At 49.1% G+C, this 15,250-nt stretch overlaps 1 protein-coding gene and 1 pseudogene across 2 annotated transcripts in view; one reads left to right on the top strand and one right to left on the bottom strand.

Annotated features, from left to right (window-relative positions):
* Positions 1-1,502: 1,502 nt before the first annotated feature.
* LOC102483850 (keratin, type I cytoskeletal 18 pseudogene) lies at positions 1,503-13,053 on the top strand (annotated as a pseudogene).
* A 240-nt stretch (positions 13,054-13,293) lies between these two features.
* The window catches only part of MYL9 (myosin light chain 9), a 9,731-nt gene continuing 7,774 nt past the window's right edge, over positions 13,294-15,250 (bottom strand). For both annotated transcript variants that reach the window (XM_006144091.2, XM_006144092.3), the window contains exons 3-4: positions 14,910-15,071; positions 13,294-14,003 (exon numbers count right to left, since the gene is read on the bottom strand). In XM_006144091.2, the coding sequence (XP_006144153.1) occupies positions 13,831-14,003; positions 14,910-15,071 (335 nt within the window). In that variant the 3' untranslated portion in view covers positions 13,294-13,830. The remainder of the gene's footprint in view (positions 14,004-14,909; positions 15,072-15,250) is intronic.

Genomic DNA, 15,250 nt, shown 5'->3' with positions numbered 1-15,250 from the left:
AGAAAGAAATCACCCCCCAGGGGGATGGCCACGCCGCAATCCCTTCTCCTCCATCCTCTTCTCGGGATCTTGGGCATGCATGCACACACACACGCGCCCGGCATGAGTTTAAGCCGCCGGGTCCAGGACTCGAACCGCGGTCGCCTACTGGGAGTCCAACGACATAGCCATCACGCCATCTGCTGGTCCCCCAAATAAATAATTATTTTTTAATAAAAGACTTGTCTGAGTGCAGTGATGTTTACAACTAACTGATCACAGATTTACAGATTCCTTTGTTACTTCTCTACTCCCACTGCTTCACTTGACTAGTTGAAAAAAAAAAAAAAGATAAAAACCAACAGGGCCCTAGCCACTACAGTCACAGAGCCTGTGTGGACAGGGACCTTGAGATGAGGAGCCTGGAGGGGAACGGAGGAGTGCAGCTAGATGAGCTTAGAGCTGCAACTGTTACAGGCTGGGGAACTTGAACTCAGCACCAGGCATAACTGAATGCCTGGGAGTGAGACTCTACTCTTTTGGTGAAAGCCTCTGGGAACCTTGGGGAATTTGGTCACACCATGCTCTGTGGCCTTGATAAGAGATCTCTCCACAAATTCTGGGATGTCCCCTAGGGCATTGCTTCCCTATCCTTGTGCTAGGTAACATTGGGGAAGCAGAAGGGAGTGGTATCTCTCTCCCTTAGCCTGAAACAGCACCACCTGAGAGCTGGCTAAAACAGCAGCTTCTGGGACCAGCAGACGGCATAACAGTTACTTCGCTGGACTCCCACATAGTCCACTGCGGTTCGAGTCCCAGACGCAGAGACTTGAAACACACTGGGCACATGTGTGTGTGGATGCCCAAGATCCTGAGAAGAGAATGGAGGAGGAGGGATTTCAACGTGGCCATCCCCCAAGGCGATGATTTCTCACTTTCAGTCTCTCTGTCTCTGTCTTTCCAGTGAACTCACACGCCCTATAGTAAAAATCTCTACAAAAAAAAAAAAAAAGCAGCTTCTGGTGCCCCTTTCCTATGGAATGGAGGGAGGTTTCCCCAGGTAAAGCCTAAATAATGAGAATTTCAGAATTACCACATAGGGAAACAGCAGTTAGCGTAATGGCTATGTCGTTGGACTCCCACCTAGTTGACTGCGGTTTGCGTCCCGGATCCAGTGGCTTAAAACTCACGCCGGGCACGTCTGCATGCGTGCCCAAGATCCCGAGAGGAGACTGGAGAAGGGATTGCAGCGTGACCATCCCCCATGGAGGGTGATTTCTCGCTTTCTGTCTCTAATATCTCTCTCTGTCTGGCGAGCGCATGTGCCCTATAGCAAAAATCTCTCAAAAAAAAAAAAAAAAAAAAGAATTACCACATAAAGTTTCTCAACTAGTGAGTATCAGAATTTAAAAATGTGTGTACTTTGAGGCCAGTAGGTGGCGTGGTTGTTAAAATGTACACACAAAATGTACTTTGTCGGCTTGAACCAGATACCTGGCCTCTTGCTTTCCTTCTCAGACAGCATGAGCTTCACCACCCACTCCACCACCTTCTTCACCAACCAGTCCCTGGACTCGGTCCAGGCACCCAGCCACCTGTATGGCCAGCCAGCAGCACCACCAGTGTCTATGTAGGCACTGGTGGCTCAGGCTCCGGATCTCCATTCCCATAGCAGGGATGGAGGAGGAGATTGGGATTGAGAGAGGTCTGGGGAGGTTGGCGGAAATGGGGAGCATCCAGGGCAAAAGGAGACCATGCAAAACCTGAATGACAGCCTGGCCTCCTACCTGGACAGAGTGAGGAACCTGGAGACTGATAACCAGAGGCTGGAGAGCAAAATTCAGAAGCTCCTGGAGAAGGAGGGAACCCAGGTCAGAGACTGGGGGGCATTACTTCAAGACCATCGAGGAGCTAAGGGCACAGAACTTTGCGAACTCTGTAGACAATGCCCGCATTGTTCTGCAGATAGACAATGCTCATCTTGCTGCTGATGACTTCGAAGTCAATATGAGACGGAGCTGGCCATGCGTCAGTCTGTGGAGAGCGACATCCACAGACTCCACAAGGTCATTGATGACACCAAGGTCACTTGGCTGCAGCTAGAGACAGAGATCGAGGCTCCCAAGGAGAAGAAGAGCCGTGAGGAAGAAGTCGATGACCCACGCGCCCAGGTTGCCAGCTCTAGGTTGACAGTGGAAGTAGATGCTGCCAAATCTCAAGACCTCAGGAAGATCATAGCCAGCATCTGGGCCTAATATGACGAGCTGGCTCAGAAGAACTGACAGGAGCTGGACAAACACTGGTCCCAACAGATGGAGGAAAGGACCACAGTGGTCACATAGTCCACTGAGGTGGGAGATGCAGAATTGACACTCACGGAGCTGAGACGCATGGCCAAATCCTTGGAGACTGACCTGGACGCCATGAGAAATCTGAAGGCCAGCTTGGAGAACAGCCTGAAGGAGGTATAGGCCCACTACGCCATGCAGATGGAGCAGCTCAATAGAATCCTGGTGTACCTGGAGTCAGAGTTGGCACAAACCTGGGCAGAGGGGCAGCGCCAGGCCCAGGAGTACAAGCCCCTGTTCAGCAAGTCCGACCTGGAGGCTGAGATTGCCACCTACCATCGCCTGCTGGAAGACGGCAAGGACTTCCATCTCAGTGATGCCCTGGACAGCAGCAACTCCATGCAGACCATCCAAAAGACCACCACCCGCAGGCTGGTAGATGGCGAGGTGGTGTTTGAGACCAACGAAAGTTCTAAGGCGTTGAGAAACCAGAAGCAGGGTACCCTTGGGAAGGAACAGGCCAATAAAAAAATGCAGAGGTCATTGAATGTCGAAAAAAAAAAAAAAGTGTGTACTTTGACATGATGGTTTAAAATGTGTATACTGGGCCCAGTAGATGGCATGGTGGTTAAAGGCGCTGAATTCCCACATGTTCAACCACAGTTCGAGTCCTGGACCTGGCGGCTGGCTTTTTCACTTTCGCTTTCTCTCTGTCTCTCTCCAGTCAAATTAAAAATAACAATAACAAATGGAATTAAATAAATAAATTTATTTAAAAAAGTAAAACGTGTGTACTTTGGGGCCAGCAGGTAGACTCCCACATGATCAATCGTGGTTCAAGTCCCAGATCTGCTAGCTTGAAAATCACTCCAGGTAGAAGTGTATGTGTGCCCAGGATCCCAGTATGAGAATGAAGGAGAAGGGACTGTGGCATGGCCATCCCCCAGGGGGTGATATCTCACTTTCCCTCTCACTGTCTCTGTTTCCCTGGTCAGTACATATGTCCTATGGCAAGAAATCTCTAAAAAATAATAATAATAATAAAAATAACAGTGATAGGGACCAGCAGATAGCATAATGGTTACGTTGCTGGACTCCCATGTAGTTGACTGCAGTTCAAATCCCAGATCTGGCAGCTTAAAACTCACTCTGGGCGTGTGTGTGTGCATGCCAAAAATCCCAAGAGGAGAATGGAGGAGAAGGGATTGTGGCATGGCTATGCCCCCTGGGGAGTGATTTCTTGCTTTCTGTCTTTGTCTCTCTCTGTCTCTCCAGTGAGCACATGCACCCTATAATAAAAATCTCTCTCTCAAAATAATTTTAAAGTAAGTAAATAAAAACTGTGTTGGGACTTGGTAGCGCCCCCACCGTGGGTAAAAACTATTGGAGGCTAGAGGATTGCAGCATCAAGTTCGTCTCTTTCTGTCTCTCTCAATATTCATGTTAAAAAAAATTTGCATACCTTGTAAGCTGGTAATTCAAGAAATCTAGCCACTCGAAAAAGACAAATGCGTATGTAAGATTATTCTGGGACTAGCAGATGGTGTAGTGGTTAAGTCACTGAACTCCTCTATGGCCAATTGCAGTTCAAGTCCCCAGACCCAGTGGCCTGAAAATCATGCCAGGTGCTTGTGTGTGTGCACAAGATCCTGAAAGAAGAATGGATGAGAAGCGATTGCGGCATGGCCATCTCCTCTGAGGGGTGATTTCTCACTTTCTCTCTCACTATTTCTGTCTCTCTCTCTCTCCCCAACAAGTAGAGGTGACTTAAGTCATAAAGCTTTTGGAAAAAAAAAAAAAAAAAAAAAAACTATTATTGAGGGGCCAGGAGATGGTACAACAGTTATGTTACTGGACTTTCATATGGTTGACCACAGTTCAAATCCTGGACCTGGTGGCTTGAAAATCACACCAGGACTATGTGTGTGCATACCCAAAATCCCAGGAGAAGAATAGAGAAGAAGATATTGTGGTGTGGCCATCCCTCCTCAGAAATAGGAATGATTTCCTCACTTTCTGTCTCTGTCTTTCTCTCTGACAAATGCACATGCCCTAAGGCAAAAATCTCTACCAAAAAAAAGAAAAGAAAAGAAGAATATTCTTCACAGTGCTGTTTATACTGAAAACCTGCAAAACACCTACTACCCCTTATTGGGAACTGACTGATTCCAGCACCTCCATACCTCTGTAGTGTAATGTTGTAATGGGAAGTCTGTACATATGAGCCCAGCAGAATTTATTTAATTTGTTATTTATTTATTTAGATAATATTTTGCTAATAGATGTATGCATCACCTGAGAGAGAGAGAGAGACAGAAAGTGAGAAATCATTCCCTTGGGGGGATAGCCACACCGCAATCCCTTTTCCTCTATTCTCTTTTCAGGATTTTGGGCACATATGCACACACTCATGGTGTGAGTTTTAAGCTGCTGGGTCCAGTACTCGAACTGTGGTCAACCATGTGGGAGTCCAGCAACATAACCATTACGCCATCCACAAGTCCGCAGCACAGTTTTCTTCTTCTTCTTTTTTTTTTCCCCACAGCACAATTTATTGATCGCTTATAGTGTATTGTCCCAGCTCGAAGGGGCTTTGGACATACTCAGTAAGATCTTTCATGGGAAAACTTTTCCCAACTGGTAAATTGTTTTATTGCTGTTTTTCTCTCATTTAAATTTGAGACACATTCTTTTTTTTTTTTTTCCATAGGGCGCACCCGCTTGCTGGAGAGAGACGGAGAGGGGAAGTAAGAAATCTCTCCTGCGGGGCGGCGGGGGGGTGGGGGGGCACATCACAATCCCTTCTCCATTCCCTTCTTGGGATTTCGGGCACACACAAACACAAGTCTGGAGCTGTGCAGCATTTGACAAGTAACTTCAACCAAGTCCCAGTTTTTCCTTCATCTGAAAAAGGACAGTTGCATACAATAAGCATAAAGGTCTCTTCCTTCTTGGCATTCAACATCTAAGGCTTTTCAAGCCGCTGGTCCAGGACTCAAAACAGCCATGTGGGATTCAACCACCTTAACCACCACGACACCTGCTGGCTCCAACCCATACTCCTTTTCTTTCTTTCCTTCTTTTTTTTTTTTTTTAAAAAAAAAAAGAGATTTTTTTCTGTAGGGCATGTGCACTCTCCAGAGAGAGAGACTGAGAAATCACCCTCAAGGGGGATGGCCATGTTACGATCCCTTCTCCATTCTTCTCTTGGGATTTTGGGCATGCACACACATGTGCCCTACATGAGTTTCAAGCTGCCAAGTCTGGCACTTGAACCGCAGTTGGCTATGTGAGAATCCGGTGCCTTAACCACCATGCCAGCTGCTGGCCCCACATACTCCTTTTCTAAGTTAAAAAAATGTTCTTGTGGGAACTACACCTATTTTTCTTCTCCCACCATATGAAGAAAGTGGGTCCCTGAGATACCTACCAGATTATGAAATTTCTTGCCCTTTTCTGATTTTGACACTAAAATAAAACATAAATTTTTTTTTTTAATTGTTAGAGGGTGACTGCCCATGCTAGAGAGAGTCAGAAAGAGGGGAAAAGCACCTCCCCCTTGTGGCATTGTCATGACATACAACCCCTTGTCCTCTATTTCTCTAGCCTGTAGGAGTTTTAGGCACAAACATACATGCCTTGTCTATTTTTCAAGCCACTGGAGCTGGGATTCAAGATGCAATAAGCGGGATCAGTAGTTGGTGTAATGGCTATGTCGCTGGACTCCCACGTAGTCAACCGCAGTTCAAGTCCTGGACCTGGTGGCTTAAACTTGTGCCAGGTGCGTGTGCGTGTGTATGTGCCCAAGATCCCAAGAGCAGAATGGAGGAGAAGGGATTGCGGCATGGCCATACCCCCTAGGGGGTGATTTCTTGCTTTCTGTCTCTTTGTCTCCCTCTGTCTTTCTGGTGAGCACACTTGCCCTGTAGCAAAAACCTCTAAAAAAAAAAAAGGATGCAATTAACCATGTGGGATTCAGCTGCTTTAGTTACTAGGCTACAGAGCTGACTCTAAAATTAAACTTTTTTTCGAGAGAGATTTTATTCTATAGGGTACATACGCTCACCAGAGAGAGACAGACAGAGATAGCGAGAGGGAAAGTGAGAAATCACCCTTCAGGAGGGATGGCCACGCTGCAATTCATTCTCCTCCTGGGATCTTGGGCATGCACACACATGCACATGCACCTGGTGAGTTTCAAATCACTGGGTCCAGGACTCAAACCACAGTTGACCATGTGGGAGTCCAACAATGTAACTGCTATGCCATCTGCTGCCCCCAAAACTTTTTTTTTTTTTTTTTTTTAAGTTTATTTCTCCCATGAGAAAGAGACACAAGAACTCCCAAGGAAGTCTTCATGTTGCGACTCACCCCAGGCTAGTGCCAGGTCACCAGCAAATACAGCGGCCTTCACTGGGGAGCGGGCATTGCAGAGCCTAGTGTAACCACCGCACCACCAGCTGGCTCTAAAATGTAACTTTTGATGGGGTCATTAAGTGAATGAACTTCACGCACTCTGTTCTTCACCTTGCCTTTTGGTCTAACAGCATATTTTGGAGGCCTTGTTCTGTTCAAGCTCTGAGAACGTTCTCATTCTGGTCAGCAGTCATCTTCTTCATTTTGTTTTTTAAAGAATTATTTTATTTATTATTATTTTTTTTGGAGAGGTTTATGCTGTAGGGCATGTGTGCTCGCCAAAAAGACAGAGAGACAGAAAGTGAGAAATCACCCCCCAGGTGGGGTGGCCACGCCACAATCCTTTCTCCTCCATTCTCCTCTTGGGATCTTGGGCACACACACAGGTGCCCGGCGTGAGTTTAAGCCACTGGGTCTGGGACTCGAACTGCGGTTGACTACCTGGGAGTCCAGCGACACAGCCATTATGCCAACTGCTGGTCCCAAAGAATTATTTTCTTTGTGGTGGTTAAAGGTGTTAGACTCCCACATGGCTGTCTGAACGGTTCCAATCCCATGTATACATTCTGCCTTTTCCCTGCCACCTTATCAAATGCCCATATTGTGTATGAAAGACAGTGCAAAGTGAGTGGCTCTTGGGCTCTTGAGGGCTCCATTGGCCTGGGGCTGCTGGCCCCTTGAGGTGGGATTCCAGCATCAAGAACTGGAAGGACTTTGCCAAGCTGGCAACACAACGCATGTACTTCCAAATTTACTCTATGACCTTGGGCGCCCCCTAGTGGCAATGTGACAACACAATGCCTTGGCTACGACGGGTTTTGCGGCTTTGTACCAGATTTTCTGCTATATTTATTTTTGCCCCTTGTTGGGCAGACATGCCTGCAGTGTATCTTTGCATTGTGGCTTGCTCTTTCATTGCTGTTCTTCATTTGAATGTAGTCCTGGTGTTTGATTTTACACCGCTGTATGTATTGAATGGGGCTTCATTTGCCAGCAAACCTAGTATGCTTTGTTTTTTCTCTTTTTTTCTTTCTTTCTTGCCAGAGGGGAAGTGCCCTCATCAGAGAGAGACAGAAAAACAGGAGGGTGAGGGAGAAAGAACCCTGCCCAGTGGGGCATGGGGCATTCCCTAATTCCATCTCCTCCATTTCTCCATCCTGTCTGGATTTGGAGTTTCTCAAACCCTGAGTCTGGGACTTGAACCGCATGCTCCTCCGTCTGCCTTAACCACTAGGCCATGGAGGAGCCCTGCAATATTTTCCAAAAAGGTAGTCGTTTGTCTTAAAGTAAAGCATCTAGTTGTCCCAGAATGTAAAAAGAAATAATGAAATTCACCTTGAATAAATCTAGAAAGTTAGACAAAGTTTAAGGAAAATACATTTTGGAGCCAGCAGGTAGCATAGTATTTGGGGTACTGGACTCCTACATGGCTGATAGGTTCAAATTCTGAACCCGGCAGCTTGCTTTCTCATTTTCCTACTTTTTTTTTTCTTAAAGAATTATTTATTTATTTATATTATTATTGTTATTTTTATTTTTCAGTTTGATCTGAGAGAGACAGAGAGAGAGAGGGAAAGTGGGAAAGCCAACAAGCCACCAGGTTTGGGACTTGAACCGTGGTCAGCCATGTGGGAGTCCAACACCTTTAACCACTATGCCACCTGCCAGCCCCTCATTTTCCTTCTCTCCCTCGCTTTCTGTCTCTCTCTGGCCCAATTAAAATTATAAACAGAATGAAATAATAAAATAAATTTTTTCATCTTGGTTTATAATGCTTACAAATAATGAGTATGAAATGAGAAGCAATGAGATTGATGTGTTTAAATGTTGGCAAAGTTCAGCTTTGGTGAATTTAATACTAATATATAAAACAAACCTGGAGGTAGGTGGTGGTGCAGTGATGATGCATCTGGACCCACACATGGGAAAAGTCCCGGGTTCATGTCCTTGAACCTCTCTGAGCACACTGGGGCTGTGGTGTGACCATGCCCCATGGGTTAGTGTTTTCTATCTTTACCTCTCTATTTTTGGTGCACACACCCTTTACTTAAAAAAAGCAAAAAAGAGAGTAAACATTGCCTAGGGATGGGGGCCGGTGTTTTGCTGGAGGTGATGAAGAAGCTCTGAAGATGGGTGGTGTGATTGTACTTGACCCTGTTCAAATGGACACTTAAAAGTAGTTAAGGTGGCAAATTTTATGCTATGCATATTTTTACCACACGTTTTTTTTTTTTTTTTTTTGACTACAGGGCATGTGCACTCACTAGAAAGAGAAACAGAGAGACAGAAAGTAAGAAATCCCCCCGGGGTGGGGGGGGATGGCCACGCCATATTCCCTTCTCCTCCATTCTCCTCTCAGAATCCTGGGCACACACGCACACGCACCCGGCATGAGTTTAAGCCACTGGGTCCAGGACTTGAACTGTGGTCAACTACATGGGAGTGCAGCAACACAGCCATTATGCCATCTGCTGGTCACACTACACTTACATTTTATTTATTTATTTATGTTTGTAGTTTTACCTTAGGGGCATGCTCTTGCCAGAGTGAGAGAGAGAGAGACAGAAATAGCAAGAGGGATATTGAGAAATTACCCCAAGGGCGATGGTCATGCCGCAATTCTTTCTCCATTCTCCTTGTAGGGTCTTGGGTACACATACATGCACACACACTTGACAAGAGTTTCAAGTCACAGGGTCCAGGACTTGAACTGTGGTCAGTCATGTGGGAGTCTAGTAATATAACTAGTAATAGTAATAGTCTAGTAATATAACTACTATACCATCTGCTGGCCCCTGCTTAAACATTTTTTAAATAAATATAGGAAGCAGCAAATGGCATAATGGTTATGTTGCTGGACTCCCACGTAGCCTAAGATGATTCAAGTCCCAGATCTAGCAGCTTAAAACTCATGCCATGTGCATGTACATGCATGCCCAAGATCCAGAGAGAAGAATGGAGGAGAAGGGATTACAGTGTGGCTATGCACCTTGGGGGCTGATTTCTTGCTTCCTTTCTCTCTGTCTTTGTCTCTCTAGTGAGTGCATGCACCCTATAGCAAAAACCTCTCTCTAAAAAAGAAAGAAACAAATACAAAAATAAATATTGGGGGTGCTGACGGGTGGCACGGTGGTTGAGATGCTGGACTTCCACATGGCTAACTGCAGTTCAAGTTCTGGGAGAGATTGCTTTCACTCTCTCTCTGGTCCAATTAAAAAGTAATAATAAATAAACTCATAAAATAATTCTTTTTTAAAAAGAATTATTTATCTAATTTTATTTATCATTCTTTTTTTTTTTTTTTTTGGAGAGGTTTTCACTATAGGGCACGTGCGCTCGCCAGACAGAGAGAGAGACATAGAGACAGAGACAGAAAGCGAGAAATCACCCCCCAGGGGGAATGGTCATGCTGCAATCCCTTCTCCATTCTCCTCTCAGGATCTTGGGCATGCATGTACACGCGCCTGGCATGAGTTTTAAGCCACCGGGTCCGGGACGCAAACCACGGTCGACTAGGTGGGAGTCCAGTAACATAGCCATTACGTTAACTGCTGGTTCCCTATCATTATTATTTTTCAATTTGCCACAGGTCACATGCGCTCACCAGAGAGACACAGAAAGTGAGACAGCAAGTCACCAGATCTGAGACTTGAACCAGAGTAGGCCATGTGGGAGTCCAGTGCTCTAACCACTACACCACCTGCTGGCCCCTCAATAAAATAATTCTTTAAAAAATAAAATATAGAATAAATATTGGGACCAGTAGATGGCATAATGGTTACATCACTAGACTCCCATGTAGTACCAGACTTGGTGGCTTAAAACTCACTCTGGGGGGCTAGCAGATGGCATGGTAGTTAAGGATGCTGGACTCCCACATGGTTAACTCTGGTTCAAGTCCCGGGCCTGGCAGCTTGCTTTCTCACTTTCCCTTTCTCTCTCACTCTGTCCCTCTCTGCTCAAACTAAAATAAATAAATAAAATAATTCTTTAAAACACACACACACACACACACACACACAAAAACCTCACACTGGGTCGTATGCATGTGTGTCCGATATCCCGAGTGAAGAATGGAGAAGGGATTGTTGCACAGCCATGCCCCCCCCGGGGGGGGTGTGATTTCTTGCTTTCTGTCTCTTTGGCGAGTGCACACACCCTATAGTGAAAAATACCTTTCTCTAAAAAAATAAAAATAAATAAATAAATAAAAGTTAACAACTGTGAGTTGCCTGAGGTCTCACAACTTTTTTTCAGATATAATGATTGTTTCTGGGAATGTAATTATGAACATCTCTGACATTTTCTTCAAAGATATAAGTCTAATAATTAAAACTAGAAGAATGCTAGGAAATGGGGCCAAAAGGTGGAGTGATGGTTAAGGCGCTGGACACTCCCACATGGCTGACTGTGGTTTGAGTCCTGGACTTGGTAGCTTGCTTTCTCACTTTCCCTCTCTTTTTCTCTCTCTCCCTGGTCAAATTAAAAAAAAAAAAAAAAGAAAAGAAAAAAAGAAAAAAAGTCATACATAAAAATAACTAAAATTCTGGGGTTAGCAGGTGGCATGGTGGTTAAAGGTGCTGGACTCCCAGGAACCAGCAGTTAGCGTAATGGCTATGTCGCTGGACTCCCACCTAGTCGACCGTGGTTCGCATCCCGGACCCAGTGGCTTAAAACTCATGCCAGGCGCATGTGCGTGCGTGCCCAAGATCCCGAGAGGATAATGGAGGAGAAGGGATTGCGGCGTGACCATCCCTCCTGGGGGGTGATTTCTCGCTTTCTGTCTCTCTGTCTCTGTCTGTCTGGCGAGCGCACGCGTCCTATAGCGAAAACCTCTCCAAAAAAAAAAGGTGCTGGACTCCCACATGGCCTACTGTGGTTCAAGTCTCCAGACCTGGTGGGGGTTACTTTCTTTCTTGCTCTCTCTCACTCTGTCTGTCTCTGGTCAAGTTAAAATAAATAAGTAAATAGGGTCTGGCAGGTGGCATGGTGGTTAAGGGCACTGGACTCCCACATGGCCAACCATGGTTCAAGTCCTGGACTTGGCAGCGTGCTTTTTTACTTTTCCTCTCTCTCTCCCTCTTCACTTTTCCTCTCTCTCTCTCTCTCTCTCTCTTTTTTTTTTTGAGAGGTTTTGTTGGTATAGGGTGTGTGTGCTCGCCAGAAAGACAGAGAGAGACCGAGAGATAGAAAGTGAGAAATCACCACCAGTGGGGATGGCCATGCAGAAATCCCTTCTCCTCCATTCTCCTCTTGGGATCTTGGGCACGCATGCACACGCGCCCTGCATGAGTTTAAGCCACCAGGTCCAGGACTCAAACTGTGGTCGACTACATGGGAGTCCAGCGACATAGTCATTACGTCAACTGCTGGTCCCAAGGGAGGTTTGTTTCTGACATGTCCCTACCTTCTTTCAGAGAGGCCTTTGGTGTCTCTGCCGAGAGGACTTGGTGACCTCGTCGTTGGGTGTAGGTGGCCATGCTGTGGGAGAATACCCAGAGGCTCCCCCTTCCTGCTCTGGGCTGGCAGCAGTGACTGGGTGGCCAGGCTGAGGGCCCTGGGTTGAGCTGGCCCCCACAGTCTGGGACCAGGGTTGAGGGTTTGGCTAGGCCTGAGTATGGGATAGCATTTGGGTCTGGTGTGGGACTTGGGTTGGCCCCACCTGGAGTTAGGATCAGGGACATGTGGGCTCAATTGGGAGCCACGATAGAGTTCCACCTGGCCTCTGACCAGGGCCTCGCTGGGAGGGCCTGGTGCCGAGGCTGGGGGAGGTTAGGGCCTCCCAGGCTGGGCAGGGACCTCTTGGTACTTCACACCCCGTAGGCTCTGCCCTTGGACCTCTGCTGTGCCATGGCTGCTGGCCTGGCTCTGGGTGGCCCTAGAGAAGGCAGCAGGACTAAGCTGGGCCCAGCGATGCTCCCTGACCTTGCGCAGTCCCAGCCTGAACCTGGTGGTGGGTCCGGCCCTGTCTGCCTCAGACGCACAGCCAAAGAGGACCCAGGCAGTGCCTCTTGGCTCCTGTGCAGTCCTTCCACTTGCCTCTATGCTCCAGACACTGTGGTCAGCGTCCCTGTCACCCACACGCAGGGGCATGTAAAAGGCTGTGACGCCCCTGCACTGCTGGCTTGCAGCTGAACTGCCTCACAGCTGCCGAGGACAGAGCCCAGAGTACACCAGCAGCTGCCTGGAACTGGGGGTGAGGGAGGAGCCCAGCTGGCACACCCTCTCACTCCACCCCTACCCTGCAGGGCTGGCATGCCCGCCTCCCGCAGCACTGTTCCCAGCCTCCCTAATCTTCCAGGAATATTCGGCCTTCCCAGAGCCTTGGGATGACCATGACCTCTGCCCCTTTGGAAGCCCAGAACCTTGACTGGCACTGGCTGTGGGGATTCCTGTGGCTTCTCCCTCCCTTGATCCCAAAGGCCAGGAGGGCTGTTCCCTCTATCCACAGAGCCTCCTGCTGAGGGACTCTGACCCTAAGGCTTCAAGGACCCTATGGCTGGAGGACACACAGCCCTCCCCAGTCAGGGAAGCCACTGGAGGTGGGAGGAGCAGGGGTCCAGGGCCCGGGGGTCCCGTGTTTCACCCCCCACAGACACACAGACCCGAAGCAGTGCTCAGCCTTCTATTGGAGTCTGCCTCCCGGCAACAAACATCCTGTCCACTTCTCCACATCTCCCGAGCACACAGTGGGGCTGGCGTGTTCTGTGGCTGCACAGGGTGGAGGGGAGGGCTCCAGCGTCCTGTCCTCTGAGAGGGGACCTGGGTGAGCTCACGTGTTCATGTGGGGATGCACGGGAAGTGGTTTCTGACACCAGGATGTAGGGCCCCTTCCTCTGGGGGGCAGCCAGGACTGGGCGGGCCACAGCGAGGCCTGGGCTCTCGAGGGGCCCTCTCTTGTTGTCGCCCACTCGTGCCCTCTGGCCTATCTCCCCAGGGGACAGTCAGAATCCCTCCCGGTTGTGGCTGCGTGTTCCTTGCCTGGCCCTGTGCCTCTAGGGCCTGTTTCCTCCACTGGGAGCTGGGACCCTAGCCCCTCCAAGGATGATCCCCTGAGAGGGTCCTGTTGGGTCGTGGGCATGGAGGGGGCAGAGGCGAGTGTGTGGGGAGTGCCTGGGGTGGGGCCTGGGTGCGGGCTGTCGGCCGCCTAGTCGTCCTTGTCCTTGGCGCCGTGTTTGAGGATGCGTGTGAACTCCACGTAGTTGAAGTTGCCTTTCTTATCAATGGGCGCCTCGCGGTACATCTCGTCCACCTCCTCGTCTGTGAAGCGGTCACCCATGGTGGTGAGCAGCTCCCGAAGGTGGTCCTCGTGGATAAAGCCTGGGGGCAGGGCCGCAGTCCATGAGGGCAGGGACTCTGGCTGGGATGCACCAAGCACCCCTACCCCTCTGCCCCCACCTGCCCTTGAGACCCCAAGGAGGGGAGGGGCCAGGACGACAAAAGGCCGGTCTCTGGTCAGTTCAAAGAATGAGGACAGGGGAGAGGGCTCGCCAGGGTCCCAGAGGGAGATCTGCCATGAGGCCATCCGTCAGGTGTCCTGTGGGGACTCGGGGCTGTAAGTACAGTGGGTGTGGGTACATCCTGTTATAAGAGCGTGAGTCCCACTGGCCGAGGTGGAAGACACTGATTCTCATTCTTCCTAGCTGTGTGGCCTTGGGCAAGAAACCTGACCTCTCTGTGCCTATCTGATCCAGCAGAGGGAGAAGAAAACATGTTGGCCTGGTGGGGGACTGACTGTGAAGGCAGTTTTCAGGAAAGTGTTCTGAACAGGCCCAGGCTTGGGGTGGGCCCAGGGCCCTAGAGGTACAGTGACGTGCCCATCGCTCTGCGTGCCCCTGAGGAAAACCAGCTAAGGAACAGGAAGTCCTCAGGAGGGTCTGAGGGTGAGGTCTGCTTTCTGTACCTGTTGGTAAGAGAGGCATGATTTCTGGAAAGACCTGAGGCAGAGGAGGAGTGTGGTGGGGCCAAAAGGCCAGATGGAATAGGGTGGCCATGGCCGTTTCAGCCTAGTGCTGTAGGGAGAGGACAAGGAGGCAGCCTGGCCTCTATAATTCTGCCTGCGGGAACCAGTATGTGGGTCACGTCTGCTCTGGCTCTTGGGGTAGGAACGCTGAAGGCCCAGAGTGGCCGGGCCCCACCACCGCCAGTCCCCTCCCTGGCATGCATGGGTGGCCTGGGGGTGTACTTGGCCCGACCATGCTAGGCCTCCAAGCAGAGGCTGCTGACCTGAGGCCTCCTCATCGAAGCAGGCAAAGGCGTTGCGGATCACGTCCTCGGGGTCCGTGCCGTTCAGCTTCTCCCCGAACATGGTGAGGAACATGGTGAAGTTGATGGGCCCCGGGGCCTCGCTCATCATGCCCTCCAGGTACTCGTCCGTGGGATTCTTCCCTGTGGTGGGTGGGACGTTCACGCCTGCTGTCTGCCCCGGCCTCTGCCCAGCCTGGCAACTCACACCCCCGTCCCCTGCCTGCCAGGCGCCACGTGAGTCCCACGGGTGGGGACAGTAAGTGTCAAGATCGATACAATATGGCGCCGGGGCAGGCAGGTTTCTTTCTTTCTTTTTTTTT

This window comes from Tupaia chinensis, unplaced genomic scaffold, assembly GCF_000334495.1.
Source record: "Tupaia chinensis unplaced genomic scaffold, TupChi_1.0 Scaffold000115_1, whole genome shotgun sequence".
NCBI lineage: Eukaryota > Metazoa > Chordata > Mammalia > Scandentia > Tupaiidae > Tupaia > Tupaia belangeri.
The sequence above is the reverse complement of the archived record's forward strand: the minus strand, read 5'-3'. Positions and strand labels throughout refer to the sequence as shown.